At 39.3% G+C, this 21,191-nt stretch overlaps 1 protein-coding gene across 1 annotated transcript in view; it reads right to left on the bottom strand.

Moving 5' to 3' along the window:
• ccdc172 (coiled-coil domain containing 172) overlaps positions 1-20,762 on the bottom strand; it is a 60,397-nt gene extending 39,635 nt beyond the window's left edge. The window contains exons 1-2 of the mRNA XM_073027834.1: positions 20,617-20,762; positions 5,108-5,193 (exon numbers count right to left, since the gene is read on the bottom strand). Of these exons, the coding sequence (XP_072883935.1) occupies positions 5,108-5,193; positions 20,617-20,695 (165 nt within the window). The 5' untranslated portion in view covers positions 20,696-20,762. The remainder of the gene's footprint in view (positions 1-5,107; positions 5,194-20,616) is intronic.
• Between the last annotated feature and the right edge of the window lie 429 nt (positions 20,763-21,191).

The raw sequence follows: 21,191 nt of genomic DNA, 5'->3' as shown, positions 1-21,191 counted from the left end.
TCTGAAAGAGATAGCGTTAGAGATTGTGGTGGCATTAGAAATGATCTTTCAAAAATCATTGGACTCTGGCATGGTGCCAGTGGACTGGAAAATTACAAATGTCACTCCACTCTTTAAGAAAGGAGGAAAGCAGCAGAAAGGAGATTATAACCCAGTTAGCCTGACCTCAGTGGTTGGGAAGATGTTAAGAGTCAATTGTAAAGGATAAGGAGATGGAGTACTTGGTGACACAGGACAAGATAGTACAAAGTCAGCATGGTTTCCTTCAGGGAAAATTCTGCCTGACGAACCTATTGGAATTCTTTGAGGAGATCACAAGTAGCATAGATAAATGGAATGCAGTGGATGTTGTATATTTGGACTTTCAGAAGGCCCTTGACAAGGTGCCACACGAGTCTGCTTACTAGGTTAAGAGTCTATGGCATTACAGAAAAGTTACTAACATGGTTAGAGTATTGGCTGATTGGTAGGAAACAGCAAGTGGGAATAAAAGGATCCTTTTCTGGTTGGCTGCCAGTGACTAGTGGTGTTCTGCAGGGGTCAGTGTTGGGACCACTTCTATTTATGCTGTATATCAATGATTTAGATGATGGAATAGATGGCTTTGTTGCCAAGTTTTCAGATGATATGAAGGTTGGTGGAGGGACAGGTAGTGTTGAGGAAACAGGTAGGATGTAGAAGGACTTAGATAGATTAGGAGAATGGGCAAGTAAGTGGCAAATGAAATACTATGTCGGAAAATACATGGTCAGCCACTTTGGTAGTAGAAATAAATGTGTAGACTATTTTTTAAACAGGGAGAAAATCCAAAAATCTGAGATGCAGGGGGACTTGGGAGTCCTTGTGCAAAACACACTAAAGATTAACTTACAGGTTGAGACGGTGGTGAGGAAGGCAAATGTCATGTTAGCATTCATTTCAAGAGGTCTAGAAATACAAGAGCAAGGATGTCATGCTGAGGCTTTATAAGGCACTGATGAGGCCTCACCATGAGTACTGTGAACAGTTTTGGGCCCCTCATCTTAGAAAAGATGTTCTAGCATTGGAGAGAGCGCAGAGGAGGTTCACAAGGATGATTCCAGGAATGAAAGGGTTATTATACGAGGAATGTGTGATGGCTTTGTGTCTGTATTCACTAGAATTCAGAAGGATGAAGGGGGATCTCATTGAAATTTTTCGAATGTTGAAAGGCCTAGACAGAGTAATGTGGTAAGGATGTTTCCAATGGTGGGAGAGTCTAGGACAAGAGGGCATAGCCTCAGGGTAGAAGGGTGATCTTTGGAAACAAAGATGTGGAGAAATTTCTTTAGCTAAAGAGTGGTGAATTTGTGGAATTTGTTGTCACATGAAGCTGTGGAGGCCAGGTCATTGGGTGTACTTAAGGCAGAGATTGATAGGTCCTTGATTGGACATGGCATGCAAGGTTACAGGGAGAAGGCCGGAAACTGGGGTTGAGGAGGAGAAAAAAAAAGGATTGAATGGCATAGCAGACTTGATGTGCCAGATGGCCTAATTCTGCTCTTATGTTTTATCGTCTTATGATATTTAGTTATTAGAATTAAAATAAACCAAATCAGGAAGGACTTAACAACCTCAATGTGGAGGATTTCACTGAAGATTAAACACTCAAAGTCAGCAAAGGACTTTAGCACAGAAATGCAGATGGGTTCAAACAGGCTAATCTGAATAGGATTTGAAGTCAGCAATTAGTCCTCAGATTGTTTTACAGTAGTCTGCAAACATGCACACATAATATATGAGTGGTCCTTTAGAGCAGACTGTTGCACAAATTTTGTACTTTGGAAACAAACTTCAACTGTGCCTAACAGCTGGTCCTAATTAGAACAATGTGCCCAATTTATACCAGCTATGTTCTAAAAATTATTTCACAAATGGTGTGATTGGTCCATGTATAGCTGCAAGAAAAAGTTGGTGAACCCTTTACAATTACCTGGTTTTCTGCATTCAATATTTATAAAACGTGGTCTGATCTTGTCCAAGTCACAATAATAGACAAACACAATCTGCCTGAACTAATAACACAATTAATTGTACTTCTCAATTCTGAGCACACCATTTAAACAATCACAATCTAGGAGTTCAAGAAAGCATGTGAACCTCTCAAGGTAATGCCTTCTACCAAAGCTGCTTAGAATCAGTTGTTTCAATCAATGAAACAAGATTTGGAGGTGTGAGTTGGAGAGGTGCCCTGCCCTAAAAAAAGATGCACAAAGTCAGGTTTATTGACAGAGATAGCTCTTCTCAAGAAAAAAATATGTTTATGTGCACCACATCTCAATCAAAACAACTTTCAAAGGACCTTCAAAGAAGAATTGGAGAGATGCATGAAAATGGAAAAGGCTACAAAAGCATTTCTAAAGACCTGAGTGTTCATCAGTCCATTGTTAGAGAAATTGTCTACAAATGGAGGAACTTCAGTATTCTCCCTCAGAGTGGATGTCCTGCAAAGATCACACAAGAGCACAATGAGCAGTGTTGAAGGAGGTGAAAAAGAACCCAAGAACAGCAAAAGATCTGCAGAACTTCCAGAAGTTGCTAAATTTCCTGTTCATATGTCCACTGCAAGAAAAGCACTCAACAAGAATGTTGTTCATGAACAGACACTGTCGAAGAAACAACAAACACGAGGACATCTGCAGACGCTGGAAATTCAAACACACACAAAATGCTGGTGGAACACAGCAGGCCAGGCAGCATCTATAAGGAGAAGCACTGTCGACGTTTCATCAGACCGTCGAAGAAACCATTGCTTTCCAAAAAGCACATTGCTGCCCATCTCAAGATTGCAAAAAACTACCTGGATGTTCCACAATGCTTCTGGGCCAATGCTCTGTGGACAGTTGAGACAAAAGTTGAACTTTTTGGCAGAAATATACTCTGCTATGTTTGGAAGGAAAAGGGCACTGCACACCAACACCAAACCCTCATCCCAACTGTGAGGCTTGGTGATAGGAGCATCATGCTTTGCTGCTTCAGGGCCTGGACAGCTTGGAATCATTGGGGAAAAATTAATTCAAAATTGTATGAAGATATTTTACAGGAAATATCAGGGTAGTGGTCCATCATCTGAAGCTTAATAGAAGTTACATGATGCAACAAGACAATGATCCAAAAGATAAATCAATAGAGAATGGTTTAAAAGAAGAAAATTTGTGTTCTGGACTAGCCAATTCTGAGTCCAGACCTTAACCCAATTGAGATGCTGGTCTAAAATTCCTCCTCGCCATTGTGTAGGTCTGATCAGCAGCTACAAGAAATGTTTGTTAGAGGTTATTGCTGCTATAGGAGGTTCTACCTGTTATTAAATACAAGGATTCACATACTTTTTCCAACCTGGACTGTGAATGATTAAACAACGTGTTTAATAAAGACATGAAAAGTACAACTGTTTGTGTGTTATTAGTAGGCAGATTGTGTTTGTCTATATTGTGACTTTGGTGAAGATCAGACTACATTTTATGAGTAATTATCACAGAATACCATGTAATTGCAAAGGGTTCACAAACTTTTTCTTGCAATTGTACATCAAGTCAAGTCAAGTCACTTTTATTGTCAGTTTGACCATAACTGCTATGTACAGTACATAGTAAAAATGAGACATTTTTCAGGACCATGGTGTTACATGACACAGTAAAAAACCTAGACTGAACTACATAAAAAAACAACACAGAGAGGAAAAAAAACTACACTAGACTACAGACCTACCCAGGACTGCATAAAGTGCACAAAACAGTGCAGACATTACAATAAATAATAAACAGGACAATAAGGCAGTAAGGTGTCAGTCCAGGCTCTGGGTATTGAGGAGTCTGATAGCTTGGGGAAAGAAACTGTCATGTAGTCTGATCGTGAGAGCCCGAATGCTTCAGTGCCTTTTCCCAGACAGCAGGAGGGAGAAGAGTTTGCATGAGGCGTGCGTGGAGTCCTTTATAATGCTGTTTGCTTTGAGGATGCAGCGTGTAGTGTAAATGTCCATAATGGCGAGAAGAGAGACCCCGATGATCTTTTCAGCTGACCTCACTATCCGCTGCAGGGTCTTGCGATCCGAGATGGTGCAATTTCCGAACCAGGCAGTGACGCAGCTGCTCAGGATGTTCTCAATACAACCCCTGTAGAATGTGATGAGGATGAGGGGTGGGAGATGGACTTTCTTCAGCCTTTGCAGAAAGTAGAGACGCTGTTGGGCTTCTTTGAAAAACTAGTTATTTGTACAAATAAACTTGGCGTTAAAAAATGCCATTATGTTTATTCTGGAAACCTGTAAACATGTGGTGATACAAAACAACTTCTGATCGGCAAAGCCACAGGTAAAGAAATATGAGGCAGCATAGTTAAGATTAAGACACGTGGAATCCAAGGCAAGCTAGTTATTGAGCCAGAACCTTGAAACTGGTGTTATTATGTACATCAAACCACAGTTGCAGATTCGATGAGTGCTTAAATTAATGATGATAACAGAATTTTAAAGTCACATCAGACACTTCTGCTTAAAGAATCATTAAAGTAGATTTGTTTCTAATATTAACTAGTTACTTAAACATTACTTTATGGTAAACTGCCAAAACAGCAGCACACAACTTTATAGCTTGCAGCTGTGTATTTTACTGTGTTATAATTATCTGATTTAAAATTTGAAAATGCATGTACTTATCTTAAAACAATACTGCTGAAATGGAAACAGTTCCCAACAAATGAAATCAAGTATTGATTTGTATATCATATCAATGGTTTCATGACATGTTGATATTACAATAACTGTATATGTTGACAACCCGATGTCACCAACTTTAAAAAATACTGATGTTACCATTCCTGAGATAACATGCAAACACGAGGAAATCTGCAAATGCTGGAAATTCAAACAACACACACAAAATGCTGGTGGAACACAGCAGGCCAGGCAGCATCTATAGGAAGAAGCACTGTCGACGTTTCGGGCCGAGACCCTTCAGCCGAAACGTCGACAGTGCATCTTCCTATAGATGCTGCCTGGCCTGCTGCGTTCCACCAGCATTTTGTGTGTGTTGTTAACATTTTAGTATGCTGCTTTTAAAAAACACTTGCAAAAAATAACTTTTAAAATTACCTTTGAATCCAAAATAGTTTTGTTTTTATGTAAATGCTCTGTCACATCCCTGAGCTTTTCATTGCATCTAATGATTTCTGATTTGACTGAAATATAAACAATAAAGTCTGAATGTAAGAAATAATCTAAACAAGAAAATATGTCTGTTATCAGGTCTCATGCATGCTTTGTAAAATTGGCAAATTAAAAAAAATGGGATGGAAGAAATAAAGCAATTTTGCAACTTGCTACAGTTTTAATGAAATCTTTTCTCAAACAGATTAAATTAGAACATAGAATATACAGAACTATTCAATAGTAAGGACGTAGTAACCCATTGTAATTGATTTTTGCAGCTCAGTTGATTGAAGTGCATCTGCTGAACCCTGATATCTCCCTCTCTCAGGGCTGTTAGAATTTAACCACATATCTGAATCCAGAATAAAAAAATAGAATTCGTACTTTTTACTGTTTAATCAGCATTTCTTGCTGTTGCATAACTTTATGCAGTCAACAGCTATAATTTCTGTACCTTTTCTTTTAATATGCTACAATCAGATAGTCAAGAATTAATATTACATTATTTCTGACTAGTCATTCCTATAAACCTCATTCAAAATAATCACAAATTCATGATAGCAGTGATGTTCCGTATTTGATAACACAGTAGATTCCAGTTAATTGGGACACATTGGGATCAGTACTTTTTGGCCCAGTTAAACAGCAGCCCCAATTAGCTGAAGATTCATGGAATTTGTTAAAAATGTATAAAAAGAACAAATTGAATAACTAATTATGTATTTAAATGAAATACAGAACAAATTAAAACACTACTAATACTGTTACGTACTATAAAATTCTGTATTAATTCTTATTACTTATTGACAGAGGAAAACATCTGCAGTGCATTCTTTTAACTATAAATAAACAAAATGAGTGCAGACACCGAGTGGAGATACTGGATTGCCTTCATACCGTGCTGTTAACAATAGTAACCTCCAGATCTTTATTTTCATTTTAATACTGTAGATGACTGTCAATGCCTTCAAATTCTCCATAGTTTCTAAGGTGCTGTAGTGAAATCATTTCATTTTCACTCCCAGCTATTTCTTGCATTTCTAAGCCTGAATGCTTGAAACCACAGTGAGCAAAATGGTTCTGAAATGTTTTACTGCTCATTTCTTGCCAATTGTCAACAAAAGTGCTGTTTTGAACACATACACATGTAACTGATGCTATTCGAAAACTGTTCGTACTAAGCACTGTGTAGTGTCTAACGACCATACAAGTGCACATGACTGACGCTATGTGAAACTGTTCAGTAACAGTATCCTGCCCCAACTTAGTGGCATAGTGTCCCAAATTAACAAAGAGAATCTCAGCTATTTTCCTGATAAGTTTTTGCTTTTTAAGAGTTGTCTAAAAAAAGCATCTACCCTGGTTAATCAATGGCCCTATTAAATGGAATCCAATATATATAGGAATCTTGGACGAACACTATTTCAAATGGGATAACCAATATTTATGAACAACGTTCTACACCTCCTTCAAACCTAAAGAGAGGCAAGAATTCAAGAGCCCTGCTGGCAGCTGATGGGGTAACATCTTTTTGAACTTGCTCCTACCTTAACTCCTACCAGGTTTTTGAAACCTTATTATAAATCTTAATATTGCTCTATTATGTCTTTGAGAAAGACTAAAGCCTCTGCAAAAGAAAAAGAAGATGATTCTCCAACCACTTTGGAATCAATTGGAGATTTCCTTAAGAAGCAAAGAACAGAACTCTCAGAGGAATTCCAACATCTCAATGTCAAGCTGAACACTATTCAACAAACTCTAATCGAACATGAAAAGCGAATTAAGGAGAATAAAGAAACTTTGTCGATACTGGAAGCGGACTTAGAAGACATGACAAAATGCTGGTGAAATGCAGCAGGCCAGGCAGCATCTATAGGAAAAAGAACTGTCGACGTTTCAGGCCGAGACCCTTCGTCAGGACTGGGTCAACAGTGCATCTTCCTATAGATGCTGCCTGGCCTGCTGCGTTCCACCAGCATTTTGTTTGTGCTGCTTGAATTTCTAGCATCTGCAGATTTCCTCGTGTTTATAAGACATGAGTAAGCTCTGCAAAAAATTATCATTATCTAATGAAAAATTAACAAAGAAGATCACCAACGTGGAAAGCACAAGCAGAAGGAACAATCTACGTATTCTGGGTCTTGAAGAATCAATTGAAGGTGCCCACCCCATGGAGTTCTTTGCAAGTTTTCTGAAGCAGCTATTCCCTGATTTATTGCCGTCTATGCCTAAGTTGGACCGTGCCAACTGGTCACTTCCCCCCCCCCCCCCCAAACCAAAGTTGGGAGAGCGTCCCAGGTCGGTCATTTTATGTTTCACGAATTTTGTACTAAGGAGCTTTTAATCCATCATACCCATCAAGTAGGTATGATCAGTTACAATGGAAAGTTGATTAGATTTGTGGAAGATTATACACCGGAGGTATGGCTGAACATGTTAAGTACAAAGAGGTCATGTCGATGCTTTATAATAAAGGGTTTAAGCCCTCCCTTTGCTTCCCTGCATGTCTTAGAATCGTTCTGAAAAATGGTGCGCAGAAATTGCTGGGATCAGGTGAACATGCAAAGAAGTTTTTGAAAGCAAAAGATTAATTGTGTTATATCTCTTACAAGAGCAATTATCTTTTTAATGTTGGATTGAATAAGTTTTTAATAAACCTACATTTTGACCATTTATATATCTTGTTTTTGATATTTTGTTTGATTTATTTTACTACTTTATTCTTTTTATTGAGGTATATATGTATATATATTCAAATTGTTAAAATGAATCCTCTTATATTTTGGATTTTTTGATCTAAGTTTTTTTTCTGTTTTGTCTTGGTAGGAACATAATAACCTTGGATGAATGGAGTTTTGCCAGCAGGATTTCTTTGGGAGGGTTGTCTTCAGAGTTTTGCATGCCAACTGTTCTTTAGCCGGCTTTTTGGCTTTGGGAGGGGGAGGGGAGTGGGGTTTCATTTTTCTTTGTAAGCTGGGTTGGGCTACCATCCAAATTTTCTGTTTGAGTACCTTATTTTATGGTTCGTTCTCTGGTTCTAATAATTTATGGTCAGATCTTATAACTCTTCTGTTAATTAGAATTTATAATGGATTGAAATATTAATTTACTTAGTTTTAATGTTAAAGGGTTAAATCATCCTGTGAAAGGGAATAAGATTTTTGCTTATATTAAAAAGTTAAGGTCCTCCATTATTTTTCTACAAGAAACGCATGTGACAATGCACGCCTTTTTACTCAGTGGAGGGGTCTACAATTTCATTCCTCATTCAGAGCAAAATCTCGAGCACTCTCGATTTTTATAGATAATATGATTTCTTTTGTTCAACGTAAAGTTGTCTTTGACCCTAATGGGTGATTTGTCATAGTGTCAGGGAAACTAGATAATATATTAATTGTATTTGCTAATGTATACACTCTCAATGTGTATGACCCAGGATTTTTTGAGCATTTCTTTTTCATTCCTGCCAGATGAGTTTTTATTCTTTAGTGATGGAAGGAGATTTTAGTTGTTGTCTAGACCCAGTATTAGATCATTCTTCTTTTAAATTAGCCACGCCTAATAAATCAACTTTATTTATTCAATCCTTTCTAACGAAGTGTGATATTGTTGATGTCTGGCATTTTCTTCATCCAGCAGAAAGGGAGTATTCATTCTTCTCTCATGTCCATCATTCCTATACCAGGATTGTTTTTTTTTATTGATAGTCAAATGATTCCATTAGTTCGATCCACTGAATATAAAGAAATAGCTCTATCTGACCATTCTCCTGTACTTCTATCTTTAAAGCTTCCTGGTTTCACTCATATGAACAGATCCTGGCGTTTTAATTTAACTTTGTTATCTGATAAGGACTTTTAAAATTTCTAGAGATTCAAATTACTCTTTTTTTGAAGAAAGTGCATTGGAAGAGACTTCTAGTCTTAACATTTGGGATGCTTTTAAGGCATATGTAAGGGGGTTTCTTCTTTGTGAGGGGGTTTCTTCTTTTTTTATGTTACTGTGTGTATTAATCAAAATGGCTTCTTTGTTTACTAATGGTAAAAATGCTTCTTTGTTATGCTAACTGGTGAGAGAGTGCTGTCTCTCGAAGCTTGTTTGGGTTATAATTGCTGATAATGGGAATTGTATTCTTTTGTTAACCAATTGGTATAGATGGGTTTTTTTTATTGTGGGTCTGTGAGCTGTGGTTTTGCGGGTATTTTTGGAGAGGCGGCGTGAGGTGGCTAGAGGGAGAAGACGTGATGTTGTAAGCTGGGCAATGAAATGGACCCTGAGCGGGGGTTCCCAGGCCCAGGGTTTACCATGAGGAGAGGACAGATTCGTGTGGGTGGACGACCACCATTGTTGGTCCCAGGCAGCAGGTCGAGGGGGTCGGAGGGGATCGAATGGTGGCAAGAAGACTTTGTTAACTGAGCTCCAATGGGTTGTGCATGAAGTGGTTGGACTTTGATAAGTTCTGGCGCCTTTTCTTTCCTTTTATATATGTTTTATCGCTATTAATCACTTAGTTCCAGTAAGAGTTATAAAGTGTGATCATTTAATTGCATATGGTGTACTGTCTGTTATTTGGCGGGGTGGGGACATCACACAGCATCTACACAAGCTGATTACCCAGTTTGGTGGGGCCGAAGGCTGCTCCCCCTAGACGGAAGCGAGCTGAGCAAGCCTGAGGCTTACCAGGGGGCTACACATATATTAGAGGAGAATTTATCTCCTATACTGCACATATTAAGAAAAGAGCTAATAAAGAGAGAACTGATTTAGTTAATCAATTAAAACAATTAGACCAGAAATATGCTTTGGCACCAGACCCTGAACTATACAAAAGACGTATTGAAATTAAAACTATGATCTTCTTATAACGTGTCCAATTGAAAGCCAACTTTTAAAAGATAGAAGACAATTCCATATACATGGAGAAAAAAATTGGTAAACTATTGGCTAACCAATTGAAGACCTCTATAGCTAAACAGCAAACTGAAGAAATTTGCAAAACCAATGGTGATATGACAACCGACCATTTTGAAATAAATGACACTTCCAGAGAATTTTATTCTAAATTGTATAGTTCTGATTCTGTTAAAGATAATACTGCAATGAACAATTTTTTAGACCAATTAAATATTCCTGGATCAAAAGCAGTTGGATCAACCTATTTCTCAGGAGGAAATCACTGAGGCTATACTTTAATTGCATTCTGGGAAATCTCCATGACCTGACGGATTCTCCAGAGAATTTTATAAGGCTTTTTCTTCATTGCTTATACCTTATTTATGTTCTATCCTAACTAATTCTTTCAAGGTGGGTAGGTTGCCACAGCCTTTTTATAAAGCTTCCATTTTGCTTATTCTTAAAAGAGTAAAAATCCCACTGAATGCTGTTCATATAGACTAATCTCTTTACTCAATGTTGATGCTAAGACCCTATCTAAAGTCCTGGCCCATAGACTCAAAAATATTATACCTTCTATAATATCTGATGATCAGACAGGACTTATTAAAAGTCAATATTCCCATTTTAATATATGATGACTGTTAAATGTTATGCATTCTCCATCTAAGGAAATATCGGAATGTGTGATTTCTCTGGATGCGGAGAAGGCCTTTGATCGAGTTGAATGGAATTACCTATTTAAAACCTTAGAAAAATTTAATTTTGGGCCCAATTTTATTCATTAGATTTAATTATTTACTTATCTCCCTCTGCTCGGGTCCTTAATAATTTTCAGATTTCTAAACCAATTAAACTCCAACATGGAACCAGACAAGGAAGTCCATTGAGTCCTTTGCTTTTTGATTTGGTATTAGAACCTTTAGCAATTGCTTTTCGAGAGTCTAAAGATATCACCGGTATCTTTAGGAAAGGTATAATTCATAAAGTTTTGCTTTATGCTGATGATCTATTGCTTTTTATATTTAATGTTGCAACTTCTTACCCTCTATGTTTCTTTTATTGACTAATTTTAGTCAGTTTTCAGGATATAAATTGAATTTGCATAAGAGTGAATTGTTTCCTTTAAATAATTTGATACCAGCTGATATTAACCTTCCTTTTAAAATTGCAAGAAAACAATTTACATATTTGGGTGTAAAAATCACTAAGAATTATAAAGATCTATTCAAAGAAAATATTCTACCCTTAATGAATTATGTGAAAAAGACACTTTTTTATCATTAATTGGTCGAATCAATTCTATTAAAATGAATATTTTACCTAAATTTATATACCTTTTTCAAGCCGTACCTGTTTTTATTTCTAAGTCTTTTTTTGATTCTTTAGATTCAATTCTTTCTTCCTATATATGGAAGAACAGAAAACCCCGATTAAATAAAGTCCACCTTGAAAAAATTAAAAAGAATGGAGGCCTTGCTCTACCCAATTTTAGGTTATATTATTGGGCAATTAACATACGAAATCTTACGTTCTAATTATATTATACTAATTGTGAGGATTGTTCAATATGGGTGTTTTTGGAACCCAACTCTGTTATGAAATTTTCTATTATTTCTCTTCTTGTATCCTCTCTTCCTTTAAATAAATTAACTGACAGTTTGGTGATTAAACACTCTTTGAGGATCTGGCTACAGTTTAGAAAACATTTCAGTTTATTGAGATTTTCCCTTTCTAGTCCCATTTTTTCTAATTTCTTTTAAACCATCGACGACCGATCTGATTTTTAGAGAATGGAATAGATTAGGCATTAAATGGTTTCAGGATCTGGTTGTTGAAGGGAATCTTTCTTCTTTTGAGCAGCTCTCAGTGAAATAACCTATCAAATACCCACTTTTCTCAATATCTACAGATTAGAGAATTTTTAAGATCTAAACTACATATATTTCCCACCAATCCAGATAAGAACATAATAGATGTAATTTTTAATTTGAAAACTTTTGATAATGGCTCAATATCTTATATTTATGGTCTGTTGTTGGGATTGAGAATGGCTCCTTTAGACAAAATTAGAAAAGACTGGGAAAAGGATTTACAGACTTCATTATCTGATGAGACCTGGAGGGCTATTTTCAAAATGGTTAATTCTTCATCATTATGTGCTTGCTCGTCATTCCCTCCTACAATTTAAAGTGGTACATAGGGCTCGTATGTCTAAAGACAAGCTCTCTCATTTTTTTGCAGATATATCTCCTTATTGTGATAGATGTAATAATGGAGAGGCTTCATTAATTCATTGTTGCATGGAGCGACTGAGCAGAACCCAAGTGCAGGGCACAGGTATGGAGATTGAGTTGGGGATGTGGGTGCAGACGTGAACGTTGAACAGCAAACCGGAGGAATCTTGACACGGAGCTCTGAAATGGAGTCTTGACACAGAGATGGGGTTTTCATGGAATATCTTGAAACTGGAGCAGAACTTAGAACAAACGGTTCTAAATAGTCAAGAAAAAAAGTTATCACATGGGAATAAGCCAACAAACTGGCAACCTGTGATAGTGATGCCATCGTATTTATTTCCCAGTCTCTGATGAAAACCAGGTGTACTGTAATTGAGTAAACTAGCAGCAAATGGAGATCTAGTGACTGAAATTGGGGCATAATCAGGGAGAAAGAAGCGTTAAAGGGGAACAGCTAACGGGAACCATGACATTCATATGTTTTGGTCATGTTCGAGCCTTGAAAAATATTGGAAAGATGAATTCCAAACTTTTTCTGTACTTTTTAAAGTTAATTTTAAGCCCAATCCCTTGTGACTGCCTTATTTGGTACTGTTGAGGAAAGAGCTATAATTTTGGAGCCTTCTCATTTGTGGGTACTAGCTCTTATTTCTCGTATGGCTAGGAGGGCAATCTTGCTTAAATGGAAGGAGGTTGCCTCCCCTACATATGCTCAATAGTTATGCGATGTTATGTCATGTTTAAATTTAGAGAAGATTCGTTGTTCATTTTCTGAGTCTAACCAAGATTTTCAAATGATATGGGGACCCTTTAACTATTTTAAAAATCTTTGAATTGTTATTGTTATTAAAATATAGATCTGAGCTATTATCATAAAGCACTCTTTATTAGTAATTAAAAGTAAAGTACTCTTTTTATTCTCCTGTTTTTTTTTTACCAACCAGCTTTGTCTTGGTAGTGGGTGTAGATTTTTTTTATAATATAAATTCAGATTCAGTTTATTGTCATTTATAAACCACAAATACAATGCAGTTAAAAAATGAGACAACGTTCTCCGGAATTATATCACGAAAAAGCACAAAACAGACCACACAAGAAAAACCACGTAACGTTTGGTAATCCCCAATCCAGAGTCCGGAGAGGCTGTTGCGTATCGATATCGCGCTACCGTCTTAGCACGTTCCTCAGAAAGGAACTACAAACCCATCAGACAAACCTAAAGCTACAAGACATACACAAAGCCACATAGTTACATATAGTTATAGTTAACATATAGTTTCAACAGTGCAGACAATACCATAATTGATAAAAGACTAACTGACAAAGACCACATAATTATAACATATAGTTTCAACAGTGCAAAGCAATACCATAATCTGATAAAGAGCAATCCATGCACAGTTTAAAAGAAAGTCTCAAAGTCCCGACAGCCCATCATCTCACGCAGATGGTAGGAGGAAGAAAAACTCTTCCTGCCATGAACCTCCAGCGCTGCAGCTTGCCGATACAGCACTTCGGGAGCTCCGACCACAGCCAACTCCGAGTCCGTCTGAAAACTTCAGCCTCCGACCAGCCCTCCGACACCGAGCACCATCTCTGCCGAGTGCTTCGACCCCGGCATCCGCCACCAAGCAACAGGCAAAGCCGAGGATTCGGGGCCTTCCTCCCGGAGATTACTCCAATTGCACAGTAGCAGCAGCAGCAAAACAGGCATCTCAAAAGTTCTGCTAGATGTTCCTCCGTGCTTCACACGTCCATCTCCATCAAATCAGGATTGTACACGGCCCCTACTTACAGATAACAGATATTCATTCCTGGAGTGGCCGCTGCGCGCTGTGTCACGCCGCCATCTTGAAATGACCATATATTATTGTATTTCATAATTCAATTTATTTTATTTGATTGATCATGAATATGGGATACCGTGATTGCATCAGTGTGATTTATATATAATGCATTTTGTGCTTTCTTATTTTTATTTATAATAAGTATCCTTATGGATGCTGTATTTGTATATATGAAATTTAATAAAAATATTGGAAAAAGAAAGAATTCAGAAGCAATCTCATTGGTTAATTGAACAAATAGTAAAAGACAGGAATTGCTGTTTAATCGTTTGAGGGAGAGGGAATAGAAAGCCATGCTGATAATATCAGATACAGGGGTGTGGAAACACAAGAACAACATGAGTTCCAATACTGTCAATTTACAGCCTTGTATTTCAGACTCATGATATCTCTCAGAAATATTAACTTTTTCATTTGGCTGAAGATATGCACAAGAGCCCCAGTGTTGCTGGGAAGAAAGCTGTTCCAGTGAAGAACTATGTGATAATTAGTCCTTTTTTTATTTTCTGATGATCCTAAGTGATAATACTTTCTTTTACTTGGTCTTGGATGAATGTGTTTGCTTGCTAATTTAATAACCAGATAAAAACTTTCAAACATAAAAATCCAGATTAGGATTGAAAGCATGGGATTTCAAAAACATTGCATTGATAATATTGCAACTAGAAACAAATTTAGAGTAGAAAATGTGTGTTGTACTCAACAAATTCCAAGCAAACATGAGGAAATTCCAAGTTTTACCAAGAAAATAAGCAGCATAGAGATGCTCTATGCTTATTGTGTCTCTGTGGGTGCAAGAGGAAAATCAAAATATTAGAAATATGATATAGTATATTTACTATTTCTGTGTCAAGATAGTTCCAGTACAGTGCCACTACACTACTTGGACAGTGTGACACCAAGGACACTTGGATTTTGCTTAAACTGCTGTCAAAGCTCTCTGGTAAACAAAAAAAGCACAGCAGGAAAGCCACTCAGCAAGACCACTGAAGCTGTAGTACTGGTATCAACTCTTCTTTCTCTGATGTAAAAGGACACCCCTCTATTTTGAGGCTGCATCCTCTGGTCTTAGACTCTGCCACCATAAGAAACATCCTCTCCACTTCCACTCTATCAAAGACTTTCACCACTCCATAGGTTTCAATGAAGTCACCCTTCATTCTTCTGAATTCTACTGAATACAAGCCCAGAGCCATCAAACACTCTTCATATGACAAGCCATTCAATGCTGGAATCATTTTCATGAACCTCCTTTGAACCCTCTCCAGCTTCAGCACACCCTTTCTAAGTTGAGGGACCCAAACCTGCTCTCAATTCTCCAAGTGAGGCCTCACCAGTGCTTTATAAAGTTTCAGCATTATGTCCTTGCTTTTATATTCTAGTCCTCTTGAAATGAATGCTAACATTGCATTTGCCTTCCTCACCATAGACTCAACTTGCAAATTAACCTTTAGGGAATCTTGCACAAGGACTCTAAAGTCACTTTGCACCTCTGTTTTTTCTCTTTTCTCTCCATTTATAAAATAGTCTACCCTTTCATAACCATACACTTATCAACACTATATTCCATCTGCCATTTCTTTGCCCATTCTAATTTGTCTAAATCCTTCTGTGGCCTCTCTATTTCCTCAAAACTACCTGACCCTCTATTTATCTTCATATCATCTGCAAACTTTGCAACAAAGCCATCAATTCCATCATCCAAATCATTGAAACATAATGTTAAAAGAATTGGTCCCAACACAGGCCCCGGTGGAACACCAGTAGTCATCAGCAGCCAGACAGAAAAAGCTCCCTTCAATCCCACTCTTTGCCTCCTGCCAACCAGCCACTGTTTTATTCTTCTTGAAATGTTTCCTGTAATACCTTGGGCTCATATCTTGTTGAGCAGCCTCATGAGTGGCACCTTGTCAAACTCCTTCTGAAAATCCAAGTACACAACATTATGTGATTCTACTTTCTCTATCCTGCTTGTTATTTCTTCAAAGAATTCCAACGGTTTGTCAGGCAAGATTTTCCCTTGAGAAAACCATGCTGACCATGGCTATTTTAATCATGTGCCTCTATGTACCCTGAGACCACATGCTTAATAATTAACTCCAGCATCTTCCCAACCACTGAGGTCAGATTAACTGGCCTATATAGTTTCCTTTCTTCTGCCTCTCTCTCTTCTTGAAGAGTGAAGTGACACTTGCAATTTTCCAGTCTCTGGAGCCATTCCAGAAGCTAATGATTCTTAAAAGATCATTAATAATGCCTCTACAGTCTCTTCGGCCACCTCTTTCAGGATTTTGGGGTGTACACCATCTGATCCAGGTGACTTATCTACCTTCAGACCTTTCTGTTTCCCAAGAACCTTCTGTCTAGTTATGGTAACTTCATACACTTAATGACCCTTGACACCTGGAACTTCCACCATACCGCTAGCATCTTCCACAATGAAGACTCATGCAAAATACGTATTCAGTTCATCTACCATCTGAAGGTCGCCACCATTGTCCCCGTGCTGAAGAAGTCTTCAGTGTCCTGCTTCAATGACTACTGTCCCTTTGCACTCACATCCATCATCATGAAGTGTTTCGAGAGGCTCGAAATGAAGCACGTTAAGACCCCGCTGCCCCCTCACTGGATCCCCTGCAGTTTGCGTACCATCCCAACTGTTCCACAGACGACGCCATTGCCATCACCCTCCACCTGGCCCTAACCCACATGGATAAAAGAGACACCTATGTTCGAATGCTGTTCATAGACTTCAGTTCAGCATTCAACACAATCATTTCTCCGAAACTGATTGGAAAGCTGAGCCTACTGGGCCTGAATACCTCCCTTTGCAACTGGATCCTAGACTTCCTGATTGGGAGACCTCACTCAGTCCAGATCGGAAGTAGCATCTCCAACACTATCACACTGAGCACAGGGCCACCCCCCCCCCCCCCCCCCCGGGCTGTGTGCTCAGTCCACTGCTATTCACTCTGCTGACCCACGACTGTGCTGCAACACACAGCTCGAACCATATCATCAAGTTTGCTGATGACTCGACTGTGGTGGGTCTCATCAGCAAGAACGACGAGACAGAATACAGAGAGGAGGTGCAGCGGCTATCGGACTGTTGCAGAGCCAACAACCTGTCTCTTAATGTGAACAAAACAAAAGAGATGTTGTTGACTTCAGGAGGGCACAGAGCGACCACTCTCCACTGAACATCGACAGCTCCTTGGTAGAGATTGTTAAGAGCACCAAATTTCTTGATGTTCACCTGGCGGAGAATCTCACCAGCTCCATAGCAAAGAAAGCCCAGCAGCGCCTCTACTATCTTCAAAGGCTGAGGAAAGTCCATCTCCCACCCCCACATCCTCATCACATTCTACAGAGGTTGTACTGAGAGTATCCTGAGCAGCTGCCTGGTTCGGAAATTGCACGATCTCAGATTGCAAGACCCTGCAGCAGACAGTGAGGTCAGCTGAGATCATCGGGGTCTCTCTTCCCGCCATTACACACATTTACACCACATGCTGCATCTGCAAAGCAAACAGCATTATAAAGGACCCCACGCACCCCTATACAAACTCTTCTCCCTCCTGCCATCTGGGAAAAGGCACCGAAACATTCGGGCTCTCATGACCAGACTATGTAACAGCTTTTCCCCCAAGCCATCAGACTCCTCAATAGCCAGAGTCTGGACTGACACCAACTTACTGCCCTCTACTGTGCCTATTGTCTTATTATTTATTGTAATACCTGTACAGTTTTGTGCAGTTCATGCAGTCCTAGGTAGGTCTGATGTCCAGTGTAGTTTTTTTCATGTTGTTTTACGTAGTTCAGTGTAGTTTTTGTATTGTTTCATGTAGCACCATGGTCCTGAAAAACGTTGACTCATTTTTACTATGTACTGTACTGGCAGTTATGGTCGAAATGACAATAAAAAGTGACTTGACTTGACTTGACTTGATTGCCCCCTATTACTACCTTTTCAGCATCATTTTTCAGTGGTCTGATATCCACTCTTGCCTTTTACACAATACGTAAATCTTAGCTCAATGCAGACAAGACTTCATATACGTTTAGTAGCCACTTAATTAGGTACTTGACTGGAACCTGTTATGGTCGTCCGCTGCTGTAGCCCATTCACTTCAAGATTCGATGTGTTGTGCACTCAGAGATGCTCTTCTGCACATCACTGTTGTAACACATGGATATTTGAGTTATTGTTACCTTCGGGTTAGCTTGAACCAATCCCACCATTCTCCTCTGTTCTTTTTCATTAATGAGATATATTCACTCAGAGATCTACCACACACTGGAGGTTTATTGGTTTTAACACCACTCTCTGTAAATTTTAGAGATGGTGTGGATGAAAATCTTAGAAGATCAGCAATTTCTGAGCTACTTAAACCATCCCATCTGGTACCAACAATCATTTCACTGTCAAAGTCATTTAAATCACATTTCTCCCCATTTTGATGTTTAGTCTAAACAACCGAAACTCTTGACAATGTCTGCATACTTTGATGCATTGAGTTTCTTATTAGATACTTGCATTAACAAACTTAATAAAATGGCCACTGTGTATATATTGCCTCTTGGCATAGAGACATTATGGAATTGTTTCCAAGGTTAGGAAAATATGACTTTCAGAAACTTTATACATTTTCCCATATATTTAAAACATTTTCAAGCAATAATAATGTGGTGTTGTGGTATTCAATAATGACTGGGTACGGTATATATTCCATTGGTTTAATTTTTGGATAATATTAGAATGATTGAACTGTGTACGAAGAGTGATAATGATGTGAGTAACTACAGAAACGGGTGGTGGATGGAGATACATCTCTACCAAGGTGTAAGGCACTCCTTCCCTCCACTAGCCTGGAGGTTGCCGTTGGGCAAGGTGTAGCATGTGCTTAGCCCTCCCCCTTCACCCCCGCCCCCAATCAGGGTCTTGTGAAGCCACGGGAGCAGGTGGTGGATGGTTGTATGAGTAGCAGTTGCATATCATGTCCTGGTTATGTGACCACTGATAGCAGGCAGACAACCTCTGAAGAATATTGATAAATGCTGAGGTCACCCTTGTAAAATCACTATCCAGAAGAAGACAATGACAAACCACTTCTGTAGAAAAATTTGTCAAGAACAATGATGGTTATAGAAAGACTCTGATCACTCATGTCATACGACATGGCACATAATTATGATCATGAACTACAGAAAACAGACAATTCTGATTTAGGAAGAAATCAACTATGGACATTCGCGGACTGTCTTGGAACTGTAATCTTTGTATCTAATAGCAGTTGGCAAACTCTGAAAGGCCACGTCAGCAGTCACCTCTGGATTAACAATAGCAGTGTCACGCTCAGTCTAACAAACATAAAAGAACTATTTGGAGCCAAAACAACCATTATTGAGACCACAGTCTCTCCCACAGCAGCACAACAACACAACCTCACTCACTGCAGGACCTCACCAGAATCACCCAGGGATGTAATCTAAACACAAGATATTCTGCAGATGATGGAGCTGTACAGTAACATATACAAAATGCTGAAGGAATTCAACAGATCAATCTGCATCCATGGAGAGACATTATGGGCTGAAAGGATCTCAGCCCAAGACATGGATTGGGAGACCGTTTCGCTGAGCACCTATGCTAGATCTGCCCGAAGAAGCAGGATCTCCCAGTGGCTACCCATTTTAATTCCACCTCCCATTCCCATTTCATATGTCAATCCAAGGCCTCATTTACTGTTGCGATGAGGCTACACTGAGGTTGGAGGAACGACACCTTATATTCCATCTGGGTAGCTTCCAACCTGATGGCATGAAAATTGATTTCTTGAATTTTTGGTAATGCCCCCCCTTCATTTTTGGTAATGTCCCATCCTTTGCCCTCTCTCACTTTATCTCCTTGCCTTCCCATTGCCTCACTCTGCTGCTCCTCCGTGCTTTCCTTTCTTCCATGGCCTTCTGTCTCCTTGTATTAGATCCACTTTCTCCAGCCCTGTATCTCTTTAACCAACTTCCCAGCTCTTTACTTCATCCCTCCGCCCTCCTGGTTTCACCTAACACCTTGTGTTCTCTCTGCCCTCCCCCACCTACTCCTCAGCCTTTTTTCTCCAGTTCTGATGAAGGGTTTCCGCCTGAAACATCGACTATACTTTTTCCATGGATGCTACCTGGCCAGTTGAGTTCCTCCAGCATTTTGTGTGTGTTGTTTGGATTTCCAACATCTGTAGATTGTCCCTTGTCCGAGATATCTAATGTTTATGTATTTCCATCGATGCTGCCTGAGCTGCTGAGTTCCTCCAGTATTTAGCCTGCGTTACTCAGGAATATAATTAGATGCCGGAGCAAAGTGAACTAGGTCTCGGTCTGGGCTGCTGGGTTAAAACCTGCGGGTCCTCGTCGCCCTTGAGAGCATTCAACCTCTTCAGATGGTGCGCTGTGTACAGGGAGAAAAGGCTTCATTTACCACTCTGGAGGTACTGTCTTTTTTCCAAAGCCTTCTGTTCGGTCATCAGGATCTCTTCGAATAAATTGTCAAAACTCATGGTATAAGATGGAGGCCAGTCGGTGCTTTGGCGGAGTGAAGCAGCAGTGCGGGAAACACACCTCGCGGATCTCGGCCCTCACACATCGGCTGCCAGCGCAGCGTCTGTACCAAGCATGCGCCGGAGGCTCGCCGCGCTAGGCCAAGCGGGAAAACCGGCAGCCGGCTGCACCGAGCATGCGCATCATCAAACGGGGAAAACTGGCAGCGTCTGAATCGAGCATGCGCCGGAGGCTCGCCGCTCTACGCCAAGCAGAAAAACCGGCAGCCGGCTGCACCGAGCATGCGCATCATCGAGCAGGAAAACGGACGAGCCGCGGGAAGAAAATTTGCAGCCGGCGGTACCGAATTTGCGACGCTTTCTTGTCGGATTGTCATCCCGAAGGACATCATTAGTAAGGAACTGATAAAAATGGAAGATTCATTTTTGAGAGGAAACTTGCACTCTTTAAATGTGCTTCTTTTTGTGTTTAAAACTCGAAATCGTATGAAGTGAC

The sequence above is a fragment of the Hemitrygon akajei genome, chromosome 23 (genome assembly GCF_048418815.1).
Source record: "Hemitrygon akajei chromosome 23, sHemAka1.3, whole genome shotgun sequence".
NCBI classification, from domain to species: Eukaryota; Metazoa; Chordata; class Chondrichthyes; order Myliobatiformes; family Dasyatidae; genus Hemitrygon; species Hemitrygon akajei.
The sequence above is the reverse complement of the archived record's forward strand: the minus strand, read 5'-3'. Positions and strand labels throughout refer to the sequence as shown.